This window comes from Colletotrichum lupini, chromosome 2 (genome assembly GCF_023278565.1).
Source record: "Colletotrichum lupini chromosome 2, complete sequence".
NCBI classification, from domain to species: domain Eukaryota; kingdom Fungi; phylum Ascomycota; class Sordariomycetes; order Glomerellales; family Glomerellaceae; genus Colletotrichum; species Colletotrichum lupini.
In genome coordinates this window covers 6,027,478-6,041,902 of record NC_064675.1, presented here as the reverse complement: position 1 = coordinate 6,041,902, position 14,425 = coordinate 6,027,478, and the positions used below count along the sequence as shown (strand labels likewise).

Below are 14,425 nucleotides of genomic sequence, written 5' to 3'. Positions count from 1 at the left end.
GAATAGTAGACAAGCCTATGCTCGTAAAACCCTTGGCTTCTCCGAGGAGAGAGAGAGAGAGGGTGAGGGTGAGAGCACTGCAACGTGGGGAAACCTAGACCCTTGGCATTGCTGCACCACCGCAGGTGAGCCCGTCCCCCCTGACACACGACCATCTTGACCATTTTCGTAACTTCTTGGCCAGGCCTTTGCCAGGTTTTGGTGGAGTTTTCTCCTTGTAATCTAGTATCTAGCCCATCTGGCCCCAAAGTGTGTCCCATTGTGTGGTTCAAGCTCCTTTCACTGACACTCTGACCTCGAGGCCATGTGCTCTTGGCATTGACAGCTTGCCCCCCCTAAACACATTAGCAGCTCGAAGAATGAGCGTGGTAGTACTTAAAGCAGAGCACGGAAGCATGGAAGCATAGAATACTAGAGTAGAGCACTACCTAGGTAGGTAAGCCATATACTTTAGGTCAGAACAGACGCATAGAGACGATCCGGCAGCTTGGTATCACAAGCAAAGCTTTGACAATCATGGACAATTGTAGATGAAGAAACTTTGAACATCATCTAAACTCGACGCCGCCGGACGGAAGCGAACAAAGCCTTGCAGATGCAGCATGCAGGAAGATCAAGTCAATCGTGCACATCCCCACCACAAGACATCGTACATCGTCACTGGACCAGATCGATCCGAACCCAAAAGTTTGCTTCCAAGTTAATCCCCAGAATCGGGAACCAGCGGTGCCAGCCGAGCCCAGGTGAACCACGGGCGTGGGACTGGGTAAGGTAGAATAGTCATCGGCTGGTGCGTTTGTGTAGCATATCACGGAGACACTGCTTCTCGGATCGTGTGATGGTCCACTCGCAAGCAGATTTGTTATGCTAATGAAATATCATTTGATTGCTGTCTTGTACCCAACAGCATTCCACACCAGCTTCATGATCTGCGCTGACTGACGTGCCGACATTCCGGCTGCGACTTTGTTGGATAAGGTTGGGCTGTTCATAACTCCAGTACGCCCCGACGCCACACCCCTCCCCCTCCGGAATTGGTATACCTATCAAGTCCATTATCGGACCATTCGTTGTTCTTACAGGTGACGTCGTTGGAAAAGGCAAGTAGGTCTTCTCCGCATGGCTGTTTGCGGTATTCTCGGTCATCGCCAAACGCCACAACCCTACGATACGGGCTGTCCTCCGTTCATCTGGCCATGGACTTTGCCTTCAACTCGCTCTTCGCCACAACAGCTCGAACGCCCTCTTCTCAGCATTGCTTGTTATCGTACCGAACTAGATGCTCAACGTCCTCAAACTATGAGGCTCGGCACGCCAAGAGCCGAGAGTTGATTGTCAGTTCAGGTTGCCGAGACCCGTTAGGAACCCGGACACGCTTTTGGTGGTGTACACCAGTCTTCTCATCGGTCGACTATTAGGCTTAGGCGTTCTGAGCCTTCTCGGCGGCCTTTGCTTGCGCTGCAGCAGCCATCGCCTTGGCCTTTGCGTCGGCATCATCGGCATTTGCTGAGCTGGACCCTGAGGCGCCACTGCCGCCAGCACCGTAGTCGAGTTTGAGCATGTCGTCTTCGCTGAGGAGCTCATCGATATCTGCCTTGGTGACTCCTGCGCCCTGCTCAGCTTTCTTGCGCTCTTCTTCGGCTTGTCTTTGCTTCTCTTCTTCGCCTTCCTTTTTCCGGCGCTCTTCCTCTTCTTCCTGCTTCTTGGCAGCTTCTTCGGCTTGCTTCTTGGCCTCTTCAGCGGCTTTTTCTTTCTCTTCGTCCGTTGGGCCGATGCTGCCTTCTTTGTTGTCGCCCTCGCAGCGCTCGCGCTCCAACTTCATATCCATGATCAAGCTGAGCTCAGGGCAGTAGTCGAAAATCTTTTTCCGTTGCGTGGGATTCTTCCACACCTTGTCGGAAATTCCCTGACCCCCATCCTTGACGTGATATCCCATGGGCTTCTCCATGTAGACGTCTTCCACAGCCAGAACACCCTTTCTGCCGTGGGCTACCTTTTCGCCCTGCATGACCCAGAGTCGCTTCCCGTACCATTCGTCCTCGGCTTCCGTGTCATTGTATCTCTCCTGAAATTGCAACACTCTTTTGATGGACGAGACTCGTCGAAGAGAGAGTCCGCCATTGCCGGAGAAGCGATCATCAGGGGTCCTGCGAGCGGGGGTTAGCAAGGGATGAGGGCCGCGAGGGAGAACTTTCGAGGGGGACCTACTTGGGTGCGCCAGCCCAACTCCAGTCGAGCCACTCGTTGAGACTGGTCGGTGAGTTGGAGCAGAGGATACTGTCGGATTCGAACTTGAGGATCCATTCCACACCGGGGAGGAATTCTTCGTAAAAGCGAATGTCGGTCAACAGGCGAAAGACGTGTTCTTTGGTGTCAATCTCCCACGGCTCAGGGAGGACCATCAAGTCGAGCTTCCCAATAACCTGCTGGTGCTTGATGCCGTAGCTTCGGGCGACGCTGACAACGCTCTTGTTGGAGCCGATGAATAGGAATCTCCAATCGGGAGGCACCACCGAGGTCATGTGCAATAGCTGGGGTACGAGATGCGGAATAGGGCGCGGCTCGATGATCAATGCTAACTTGGATGCATTGTAGTTGGATCTCGGGTCTTTGCTCAGGTCGGGTTTCCAGTCAACCTTGATCTTGGGCATCTTCTGACGAGCCTCATCCAATCTCGACTTGAACTCGGCCTTGATCATAGGCTTGTAGCTCGGCAAGAGATGAGCAAACCACCATCTGCAAACGTGGTCAGCATGTCATTCGCCAGCGAGTCTTCAGGTAAGTTTGTGACGGGAAAGACGAACGTAATGGCCAGCGACGCAACTAGCAAAAGTCGTGTCTTTGTGATGGCGAATACGCCGGAAGAACCGTTCGTGGCCCCCATGTCGCTGAAATGTGAACGTCCAGGAACGGCGCAGCAAGAGCAGGGCGCAAACGAGAGAATGGGACGGCGTCAGGGACGGTGTCGCAGTGATGGATTAGAATCGGTTGTAGAAAAGAATCGAGGCAATCGGAAGCTGGAAATTCGAGAATTCTCTGACTTGACTGGAAGTTGCTGGTTAGAGGCGCGTCATGTCGACCACGTGTTGAAACCGCCGAGACTGAATGCCAATATGGACTTGGTTTCGTGTGTTGCGGCCGTTGTGGACAGGCGGAACTCTTGGTAGTGATTCAGCTTTCCAAGGGCGCTGGCGAGGAATTCTCAGGGACTCGAGACTCGGCCGGTGCGGTTGGTCTTGGAGTTGAGGTGCAGTGCAGTAAGCAGCAGCAAGAAGAGACAAGTGTCTTCCGTGGTCCAAGGGAGAGAAGAGAGGCTGCGAGGGAAAAACGAAAAACGAAATACAAGGGGTTCGCGGGCCGCTCGATAGTCCAGAGATAGAGAGGACGGCGAAGTTTGTTAGATGACGAATCGCGTCTGCAGGCTTGCGGAACGGCGCTCACTGGTGGCAGTGGGTGGTGGTTCACTACTATGTACATAGAGCAAGAGTCGAATGTCACCGAAATCCCACTCTTTCTACTAGGTGACTAAGTGACTAGGTGCAGGGTCCTGGAATGGATGCCGGGAAAGAGGGGGGAAACCTGGCTTCAATCAACCGATCCCAATGTCGATAGACGGTCGACCGCCCGCTGGAAGCAGAGGCTGGAAGCAGAAGCTGGAGCTAAAAGTGAGAGAGTTAGAGAGACGCTTGGCGGAAGATGTGGGAGGAAGTGGGGGCCTTACCTTACGCAGTAGCCTGTAGGTATCCGTACGGGTAGACTGAGGTGATAGAATTCGACGAGAGGTCAAGCCTGAGGTTCAAGTTACCTTGCCGCAGTCTGCAAGGCAAGCCCACACTGGAACAGCCAGCACATGGGCGCAGGGAGACGACGGAAGGTACAAGTGACGGGCAGGTACTCGGATGTACCATCTTCTACACGTCGACCTCCACTTCCATTTCCCATTTCCTTCTTCTTTGGGTGGTGGTATGCAGCCAGTGGAGGCAGGGAAGGGCTCCTCCCGCTAGACCCACATTGCCTGGGTTCCTCCCTTCCATTTGCACTGGAAGTCTGAAGTCCCGAAGTCAACCACACGATCTGGGAGAGACTGCACAGCTCCTTCCTCCTTTCTTCTTCACTGGCAACTGCAAGCTGCCATTCGGTCTCGTCTTCCGGCCGAGATGCTCGTCGTCTCGAACACGACAAGGTTCAAAGTGCATTACCGCCATCAACCCAACATATACGCAGTAGGTATCAACCTTGACTGCATCCATCCTATCATTGGGCTCTTTCGCCATCGAGGAGAGCTTCATCTCGTGTTGCACCTGTTCGCCAATCCTACCACCTATCGCCCAAACTTCTGCCGTGCTGAGAACCATCATTACTCGACTACCTACACTGCATACCTAAACAACTAACCCCCATCTTCTGGCGCACGGCTCTCTGATAACTCCAGATGACGTACAAACGGCATGCCCGTCAGCGACAAGATCATTTCCGAGCACGCTGTCAGTCTTTGATTACTTGCAAAGAACGACCATGCTGTCACCCAGCCCAACGTACAATTTGATTACCAGATTGCGCAGGTTTATTATTTCCGCGATGTGGGGAAAAGGAACGCCGTGGTCAGCACTCGGGAGTGAGAGCAATATTCCTTCTTCTCGAGAGCACCAAGTCTTTTTTTTAATGAGTCGCCTCGTCCAAGACTCATTTGCGCCCGCCCCGCCCCTCGCGTTCCTGGCGTGCTACAACAAGAATGCGACCGCACAAGACAACTGTGTCAGGTGTAATATGAAAGTTGAACCTTGAAAACGAAGCCTATTTCATTCTCTTCGTTCTTGCTTGGACAAGGCTAGCCCCAAGTCCAAGTAAGCCCTGAGGATGCTCAGCAGGGACCATGGACCGAGCCCTGCATTGGGCTGTGCCGCTACAGACTTGAGAAAGCTTCTATGTTTGTCGGCAATAGGCAATCATACGGATACTGCTTACAGGCTGACAGGGCATTGTACATGCATGCGTGCGGCGAAGCGGCGGAAAGCAGCACAGTCGCTCGCTTATCCACAACCTCTCGTCTCTAGTCTCTCACAGAATGTCACTGGTCCCAGTCCGATTGTCGTGCATGTGAGGAACAAGTTGACTGTGGCGGGTTAAGCTGACTGCCACCAGTACTATTGTAGGTATCACGGTGCATCCGTACGAGCACTGTACGCCGTTCCAACCGTCAACATGCTTTCGTTGCAGCAAAGTTTAAGTGGAAGTCAGTCGTCGTATCGATGCTTTTCGAAACTTGAGACATGGGGCTTGCGCGGTCTCCCTTGTGCGCCCTTACATAGTATTCTCCGTGGCGAGGAGTTGAGATTAAATCGACGTTGGACGGTTGAATTCGGAAAGAGACTATCACGGAATCACCACTTGGTGCGAGGCTGCCCCTTTGCGACAGTTCGCTTGGCCAATAACTGGTTATTCACTGGCAACTGATCCGAAGCTGGCCTGCCTGCCTGCTTGGGTGCTACGGTATACACTACATACAACGTACCGACTACCGTCCCACTGGGCGCCTTGGGTCCAACCCTGGTCTTTAATGCAGCCGGATTATGGGTGTCACGGCCGGCGATACCGAGAGACCGGCTCGGGGTGGTGATTGTTGGTTGCGCTGCACGAAATAGCTGGGCATGGTACCCCCTAGGTTAGGGTCGCTTTGTTCGGGGATGGGGAACTCTTGGCTGGGATGAGGCTGTAAATATCCTCGAGCTCGGTTCTTGAATCAGGGCATCCGTAACATCATGGGACGAAAGTGCCCGTTTGTCTCGATTTCCTCATGGGTATGGAGTTCAGACTACAGTTTAGCCGCTTCATTCTCGTGAGGGAAAGCTGACGCTGACTTGCGACTTGCTGTGGCGCTTCGTATCCAAGTATCGTCCTCGCTATTACATGCAGGTCAGAATGGGAGGGAGGGACGATGGTGGCGTGACGTTCCGTGTCCGTCCCTCCAGATTGCCTCTTGGGATGGAGAAAAGAGGGATGTATCGGTATATGTGTACTCATGGCCGGGCGAGCGCCTGATGGTGTGGCCTGGAGACAGACAGACTGACAGCTGGACGATCAGGCTCCCTGATTGCTTGCCAGGATTACCAGTCGCCATCGCTATCGCACCCGACCATCGAATCGAACGTGCCCGGTGGAGGTGAGAGAAGGGAAAAGGTACTTGGAGGTACATGCCGGATACTCGACCCAAATTAGACACTGCAACAGTGGCTGGCTGCATTGCGCGGTTTGACAAGGGCTGGGCTACGGACGGCGACGTGGGCAGCAAGGGAAGCCGGCAAGATTCATCGACGCGGCCACCCGGGGGGGGGCTCCAATGTTGCTTTTGGAGACGCTGGCCCCAAAGCAGCTTACTAGAATACCTCATTGGCTTCCCTTTGCTTGAAACTTCCACGACCCAGGGCCTGGCCTGTTGATTGGAATCCGCTGCCACATCTCTCCCAAAGGTCTCCAGTTTCTCGCGCTGGTCTTTTTTTTCCCGTCCGGCCCCAGGCTGGCGTGGACACCTGCCAAGGAAAGGGGGGGGAAAAGGGTCCGGAGGAGTGGAGGGAAAGTGAATGAGCATGGAAGCAGCAGGCTACCTTACACTAGAGTCTACACTAGAGCAGCAAGCAGCCTTCGCCCTGGGAATTGAAGGCAAAGGCAAGGGGCGTCCTGTCTTTTCATCAGATAATTCCATCCGTCCCTCGTTGCGTCCTTAGTCGCTGTCGAGGGAGGAGCTGCCACACACCGTATCACTATTCGTACCTTCCTCAGGGTAGTGGTGCATGTGCAAATCGTACCTTCCCATAGTTCCCCATCACTCCTTCCCTTCATCCTCTTGTCTTTTTCTTGTTTCCTCCCTCTCACTCTCTCCTCTCCCCTTCACTTCTGAACCTCACATCTTCTGTTCAACGCACGCACCGAATTCACCATTCGGGCTACGACCAGTCGACCGCGCGAGTAGCTCGTCTATTCGACAAGAGTCAGCTGCTGTCGTCGTCGTCACCAGCCGCAGGACCGGACATGCCTTAATTCCCCTGCAACGCTACCGACGCATCCACGCCATCGACACTTGCGTAATCTCTGTGGACCGGACGGATCTGCGACTCGCGAGTAAACGCCCGCTCTCGAAGCCGCTCCAGGCTTGAGTAGCCTCTGCGACTTGAAATCTCCCTGAAATCGCTTTTCACTACAACCGCTCTCTGTCTCCATCTTCAACGCCCACCTAGGCCTTTTCTGCCATTTCGTGGCCTTCTCGTCCCAACCATGGCCTCGCTACCGCGGCCTGCTGTCAGCGGCGAGAAGAGCATGACAGACGTCTGGCAGCATACCAAGGCCCTGCTTCTCTCGGCTTGGGCCTTGACGAGCCGCCGCATGAGAGTCTTTGGCGCTTTCGTCCTCTTCCTGTAAGCCAATGACCCCAGAAACTCCTGCTTGGCTCCTCATAATATTGGCTCGTACTGACCGTATCGTGTTAGTGGTTTCTCAATATGGCTATCGCTGCCCACCCTCAAGACGATGACCGTACCGCAAATCTCCCTTGAATACGCACATTCACCCTATAACCATTCCAAAGTCGCTCTTCTCGTCGAGAACCGCGCCAATCCGATTCTTGCGCCATTGATGCTGCACTTCATTTCCGTGGTGCCTCCCGACTGGCGCTTTCGCTTCATGGGCTCTGTTGAGTCCGTCAAGTCTATCAACTCGTCCGTTGCGATTCGTGAACAAGTCGCCGCCGGCAAGCTCGACCTGACGTACATTCCCTCCAACATGAGCACGGCTGGTCAGGAGATGATTAGTCGGTTCTTGACCAACCTGTGGCTGTACGAGACCGTCCTGCAGCCTGCCGAGTGGCTCCTCGTATTCCAGACCGATAGCATCCTCTGCGCCAACAGTAAGCAGAACATCAACGACTACCTCGAGTATGATTGGATTGGAGCCCCTTGGAACCCTGGCGGCAGGTGGGGTGGCAACGGTGGCCTCTCCATCCGTCGTGTCAGCGCCATGATTGATATCCTCCGAAACCAGAAGCGTGTTGACGGATCTGAACCTGAGGACGTCTGGCTCGCTGAGCGCCTTGCTCACCGACCTGGAAGCAAGGTCGCTAACGGAACTGTATCATTGACGTTCAGCGGTGAGATGCACTCGGGCGAAGGCACAAAGATCAACAACGGAGGAGCGAACGCGACACTCGAGGCTGCGGCAGAGGGTGAACTTGTCTCAGGCATTGACGACTACCGTGAGGGCTTTTACGAGCCCATGGGCTATCACACCGGTGGTAGTGGTATCTGGCTGCACAGCGCCATCTGGGGTACTCCAGCTCTACGAAAACACATTTGGGATTACTGTCCCGAGATCAAGCTTACACTGGCTATGGACGCAGCCAAATACGTTCCTGGTAATTGTAAGGCCAAATGGAAGAGAGGCCTTGATGGTGTTGAGGAGCTTGAGACGGAAAGCGATGGCGGAGAGAATGAAGAAGGCGCGACGGATCCGCAATACCCATTTGGCTCAGAGACCATTGATGGAAAGGAATACCCGAACTTGCCGCCTAGCCTGATGGCATGGTGATAGCTCTCCAGCTGTCAAGAAGCCCTCTCATCGCAGCATCAATGCATCGCGATGGATCTGGGACGACATAACGGCACTGCCGTAAAGTCTGTTACATTACAGGAACTTGGTAGCATAGGATTTGGCTTGGCGTTTGGAGGTCACCTTGGTCCTGCAGGGAAATGGAACCAGATAGCTCAAGAAATGAGTCATGTAAGGCATAGGTCATTAACTTTGAACGAACCGTTGAGACAACTACAACCGTGCGGTGGACAAGTGAACTCCGAAGTGTGCCGCCTGCCGGAGCATAGTTGCGTTAATTATCGATACTCATTGCTTCCTAGGCCTTAAGTCTGTCAAATGACCCCCACGTCTGAAGCTTTGTGGCAAGGCACTCTACTTGAATTATGAGAGACGCAGTTTCAAACTTTCTTTTGAGGTACGATCCCTGCAGGATGCGACTGCTCACTGCAATTAGACAAATGCAGTAAATACGCTGTGCGGCTTCCGCACAGAGTAGGGAAACGAGTAAGACGACGGATCATTACGGATATACATTGGTCTACTAATTATGTCGAAACTTTTGGATGTGAGAATGTTCATTCGAGTTTGATCAGATTCGTTATCCGCACGCCATCTTGAGTCTGCCTCGGGCGGTGAGATGCCTGTTCGAACGGAATACTGTGTTCCCGTCTCTCGAATTCACCTTGAGCCTTTTCACGCTTTGAGTTTTTGGAGCTTATCCGGGGCGTTTTTCCAGGGCTGCAGAGAAGTGGTTACGGCAAGTCACACGCGCACATCCATACATACACACATTACGGGAGTCCCTACAGATGAGAGTTCGCAGGTGGCCCACGCGCGTGGCACGGCCCGCATACCGGTCCTGCAAGCCACCTCAAGACAGACAGACGCCTCTGGAATGCTTCTGTAAAGGTATGGACAGAGTCAGAGGACGACCCGACTCGTTGACTTTGTTATCTTATTTGTTTGCTTGAATAAGCGTAAATCCGGCTTATCCTACCGTCCAGGAAAAGCGGTGGACGGGAGGGCCTGAGGGGTCCTCGTTTTCCTACTAGGTAGGAACAGAGTGTGACATGTGAGGATTGGAAGGATAACCTGGTGCACCTAGTTGACGTGGAGAAGAGCGGCAGCGGTTGAGAAGCTCGAGCAGGACGGTTCGTTTGTACGTATACGTAACTGTGCCACGAAGATATCGACTCTAGTGTTGGGAGATAGTTTTGGGAGACTTCACAATTACCCGTCAGGTTTGACTCGACAATGATAGATACCAAGCCGACGGCAATTAGAACCACACGAAAAGACCCAGGCCAGGATAGAAACGTAGTTATATAATTATTACTCAGAGCACGTAACCACCGCTTCCGAGACATTGCCACTCGCGCACGCCGGTGCTCTCCTCCAGCTCGACGCACCACCACAGCACCTCCTTCGCCTTGTCTACCTGCCCGCTCTCCTCGTGAGCCCGGGCCAGCGCGAACCAAGCCTCTGCGTTATTCCACGCGCTGCCGAGCTTCGTCAGGGAAGACAGGAGACCGTACGCGCGGTCTCGAGCGGCGAGGCGGTCAATGGTCGGCACCGAGGTCGCCTTGTACGGCGCCGGCAGCTTGTCGTCCGACTCGGACCTCTCTACCGACTTGACCGACGATGCCATCGTCGCGGATTGGTGACCGCTTGTCTTGCCGGCGGGGCCTACGCCCAACCCGCCGGAGCCCAGACCCAGTGGTTCTGACGGGAGACCGTGCTGGGGGACAGCAATCTTTGGGAGATTCGGTGGCGGCAGCGAGAGGCTGGAGACGTTCTCCGGCACACTGAGTGTGGGAATGGCCGGCGGTGGCAGGACTTTCTCGCTGTAAATGTCGAGCAAAATATCGGACAGGCCGACGATGGCTGCTGGGTGATTGGGGTAATGGGTGAGGGCCATCTCAAAGTCTGACCGGGCCAAGTAGGGTGCGCCCTTTGCCAAAGAAAGATAGCCGAGCTATACAAGTTGTCAGTTGAGTCAATTTGCACATGATCAAGCCTATAGCTCACCTCCGCCCAAACGTCTCCGAGCAGCTCGTCGACGCCCTTCTTCTCGGCCCAGCTGTTGCCCCTCATTGACAGAGAGCCCGTAGGATCCTTGGCTACTTCAGCCTCGAGTATCCCTACAAGCTTCTGCGCTTCTGAGATGGCTCCCTTGCTGTCCTCAAACATGTTGGCTCGACGATAGAATCCCGCAATCATTAACCACACCTTGACCAGCAGCACAGCTCTTTGCCTCCGCTCCATGTCCTGGGGGAAGTGGATCAGCGGCAACGGGTTTGATATGGTGTAAGTGCCACTGGCAGAGATTTCGGAGAAATTTGTTGATCGTGATTTCTGGGAGGTGTAAGACTCCAAGTGATGGAGTGAACGTCCTCGTGAAACAGAAGATGCCATTGAAGCCTGACGGTTGCCTGTGAGAGGGAAGAACTCGGACTGCTGCAGTTCGTCGGCTGGGGTGAAGAAGACCTCTCCGTCAACCACCGTCGGTCCGTGTGGATTGGTGCCTGCGCTACTGACACTTGCTGTCCTCTTGCGACCGCTGCTGCTATCTCGCTTGCGCAGGCTGTGTCTTTTGCCCGACTCACTTCTCGATCGGCGCGTCAGACTGGAAAGACGCCGCGTTCGCGTCTCTGTTGGTGATCCGTTCTCTTGGGTGACTTGTATTGTCGGGGCTGCAACGCTGGCTTGTGTTTGTGAGGTCTGGGGGCGGGAAGGCGTGACTGTTTTCTCCGTTTCGGCTATACTGGGTTGCCGCGTTCGTGTAGAGCCGAAGAAGCTTCCCTTTATACTTCTCAGCGTGCCAGCCGAGCTCTTTGGCACCTGCATTGTGTCAACAGCCTTGGGTGGTTGCAAAGTTGGCTTGGCCTCGAGGCTTCCGAACAGCCTTGTGAAGAGAGACAGTAGCTCAGGGCAGGCGTTAACGGCAATGTCTGGTCCTTCAAGCAACTCAATGATGGCGATTTGTGTCATCTTGGCCTCGAGGACACTCTCCTTTTCGGTATCATCCATGTCGTCCACTACTCCCTTCCGTTCATTCGCAATCTTTTCGTCCTGAGCTTCGGCCTCGTTAAGGTGTTCGCTCTTGAAGTGGATATCCTGTCTTCCGAATAGGACTGAGGGGTCGCCAAACTGCTCGAAAGCTCCATCGCAAGCCTTGGCTGCCATGTTGTAATCCTGTCTTGCGCTCAATAAGAGTGCCAAAAGATGCCATAGCGGAATCAGAGAACGCTCCTGCCAGTACGCGCCGTGGTATAGATCTTGCTCTTCGTCAGCAGACTTGTTGGAGATGAGTGCCGTCTTGACAATGTCAATCGCCGGGGTCAAATCTCGACGCTCGGCAAGTAACAGGCCAAGAGCAAAAAGACTGCGAACATCCCGAGTACGACCGAGTTCCGGAGACAAGGATTTCCTTAAGCATCTGATCGCCTTTGTCTGAATCTCAGTTCGAGATGCTGCGTCGTACGTTGTTCTTGACCACTGGGCTTGGGAAAGGCCGATTGCCTGCCAAGATAATGCAATCAGGTGAGGCCGAATCTTGGGATGAAGGGTAGTCGCTTCATCCTCTTCCGGAACAGTGTTCTCACTTTCAATGCCATTTCTCAGCTGCGGTAGCCTGGATAACCAGTCCTCTAGCTCATTGCCAATAACACGGGCTTTATCGATGGCTTCTCTTCCACCGTAGCGGCAAAGCGCCAAGATGCATTGTGACATGGTTTCAAGAACAGTGCCGTCGTCGTCGAGGTTGGACTCCAAGTGGTCTGTTTTGTCCACCCTGGCCTTGCCGTGTCTGACAAGATCGAGGTATGAGTCAAAGGCCTTGAAGGCCAGGTCGAACTCCGCAACAGCCAGGTGAACAGTGAAGAGACATCGTAGGATTGCGGTTGAGTGGTACGTCTTGGTCGCTGCGGCATACAGAGTGTCGAGAACACCTCTGCTGAGGCTCTCGCGACCACCCTGACCTAGGTCCTTTTCGGCCCAACCGCGACCACAAAGAACGGACCAATTCCTGACAACAGCCTTGATAAAGGATTCGACTTCTTCTCTCGTCTCGTCGGCACGGGGAAAGCTGGTTTCGCTAATGAGGAGCGCCTCGTAAGCAGCCTCGGTCTTCTTCAGCTCGATCCTCAGCTGGTTTCGCGTGGATGAAGCCTCGTTTGTGATTTTGCCGAGGAATCCTGTTGGGAATGGGATGTCAAGCTCAATGATCGTTGACAACGCCAAATAGTACTCGAGCCACACCTGTCGTCTCGGCACCGAGCCCCTGTAACCATACCCCCCCGTGACCGGCCCTGTCATCGACTCCCAGTACCTAGCCCAAGATCGGAAGCAGGCGACCGAGTTAGGGTCTGCAAGTGACCTCTCGTTCGAACGGAGCGCGTCGCTTTGAAGCACACAGTACTCAGTCAGAAACAGTTCAGACCAGACTTTGAATTGCTTGTGGGCGGTTCGTGAACTCGGAGCCATGGATACGGATGGCAGTACGGAATCGAAAACGGAGAGAGCTTCGGCTGTCTTTTGGGTACGGGCAAGGCAGTTCGCCTTGATGACGGCGGCCTTCAAAGCGCTGATATTGGTCCATTCCGACTTGTCGGCGGTGCCCAGTTCCTCCTCAATGTTCTGAGGTAGCTTGACCGCTGCCTGATCGACCTCTCCAACCACCCAATGCAACAGTCCGGCGCAGACTTGAGCCTGAAACTTGTCTTCTGGGTGACTTGTTTCCCCTTCTATGGCGGCCTGAAGCTTTGATTGAACGTTATCGGCATCGAGATCCTTGGCGGACACAGAGGTGGAAGGTCGTCCGGCACCAGAAGGGTCGGTGGCTTTTGCGATGGCGCATTCCGTCTCGGCGGCCAAAGTCAGACCTAGAGGGGACTCGGTGTCAGTAAGGAGGGTATCGCGGCGTTTGCGTGCTTGTTTCGAGGCAACGGACAGGCTCGGTCAGGCGCATGTTTCCTGATTTTGCGTACGAACTCGGGGACGGCGCTCCAATTGCCCTCGCACCGGGCATCGTCAAGGGCCTTGATGTAGTGGGCGGCCTTGTTCGGATCGGGCTACGAAGAGGGAAGAAGAAACACTCAGTCAGCTCCAAGGCCTCGACGTCATTTGGGGCCAAAGCCAGGGGATGTTTAGACAGCAGCCCCTGGAGACCTAGAGAAGGGACAAGGAAGCACTCACAGCCATTTCGCGATACTGAAGCCTGTGCCAGTGATGGGACAGAAGTGCAAAGCAATCCTACTAGCAGCGCATTTGAGCCCGCTGCATTGTTTTGTTGAAGATATCCTAGGGGGTAGGGTGGGTTGGCGATGTTCGGTACCCAGGAATGGCTTAATTAGGAGAAGGCACGTTGCGTAAGTGATTGGAGCGATGCGATGGACACGCCCGCTTGTTTGGCAGTGCGACTGCCACCAAAGCCCAGGAAATCAAGGTACTGCGCAAGGTAGGTACGTTGACCGGCAGAAAAGTCGTTGCTGCAGCACAAGCTTGTGAACAGAAGAGCAGGACAGAGCACCAAATCCCACCAACACCAGCACAATCAGGTCCCTTGATTGACATTTCGGGGAGCACGGGCCAGTCGGCCACCGGGCGGTGTCCTGGCCCGGCTACTTCTTCCAGGATGGCATCTGAAGATTGGACTCGACCGCCTTGTAGGGGTGTGATGGTGGATCGACTATGACCAATCAAACTCAACGTTGCTCATCATTGAGGAGGATACATTCGATACGTACCTTCACTTACAGAAAAAAAGTTTCATTCAGCATCAACGGCAGGTGAATTCTTGGGCTGTGATCCGAGATATTGCCAGTTCCCTCTCACTACGGCACCTCAA

General features: G+C 54.1%; 3 protein-coding genes across 3 annotated transcripts; 1 reads left to right on the top strand and 2 right to left on the bottom strand.

Moving 5' to 3' along the window:
* Nucleotides 1-1,420: 1,420 nt before the first annotated feature.
* CLUP02_04146 (uncharacterized protein) lies at nt 1,421-2,884 on the bottom strand (the record flags this gene model as incomplete). The annotated part of the gene is made up of 3 exons (XM_049283162.1): nt 1,421-2,147; nt 2,209-2,736; nt 2,805-2,884. 3 exons carry the CDS (start codon nt 2,882-2,884, stop codon nt 1,421-1,423), a joined length of 1,335 nt encoding a protein of 444 aa, XP_049140305.1.
* A 4,385-nt stretch (nt 2,885-7,269) lies between these two features.
* On the top strand, nt 7,270-8,574 carry CLUP02_04145 (uncharacterized protein; the record flags this gene model as incomplete). The annotated part of the gene is made up of 2 exons (XM_049283161.1): nt 7,270-7,409; nt 7,482-8,574. 2 exons carry the CDS (start codon nt 7,270-7,272, stop codon nt 8,572-8,574), a joined length of 1,233 nt encoding a protein of 410 aa, XP_049140304.1.
* Nucleotides 8,575-9,913: 1,339 nt separating this feature from the next.
* CLUP02_04144 (filamentation protein) lies at nt 9,914-13,779 on the bottom strand (the record flags this gene model as incomplete). The annotated part of the gene is made up of 4 exons (XM_049283160.1): nt 9,914-10,552; nt 10,606-13,460; nt 13,529-13,649; nt 13,774-13,779. The coding sequence occupies 4 exons, from the start codon at nt 13,777-13,779 to the stop codon at nt 9,914-9,916; spliced, it is 3,621 nt and encodes a 1,206-aa protein (XP_049140303.1).
* Nucleotides 13,780-14,425: the final 646 nt, after the last annotated feature.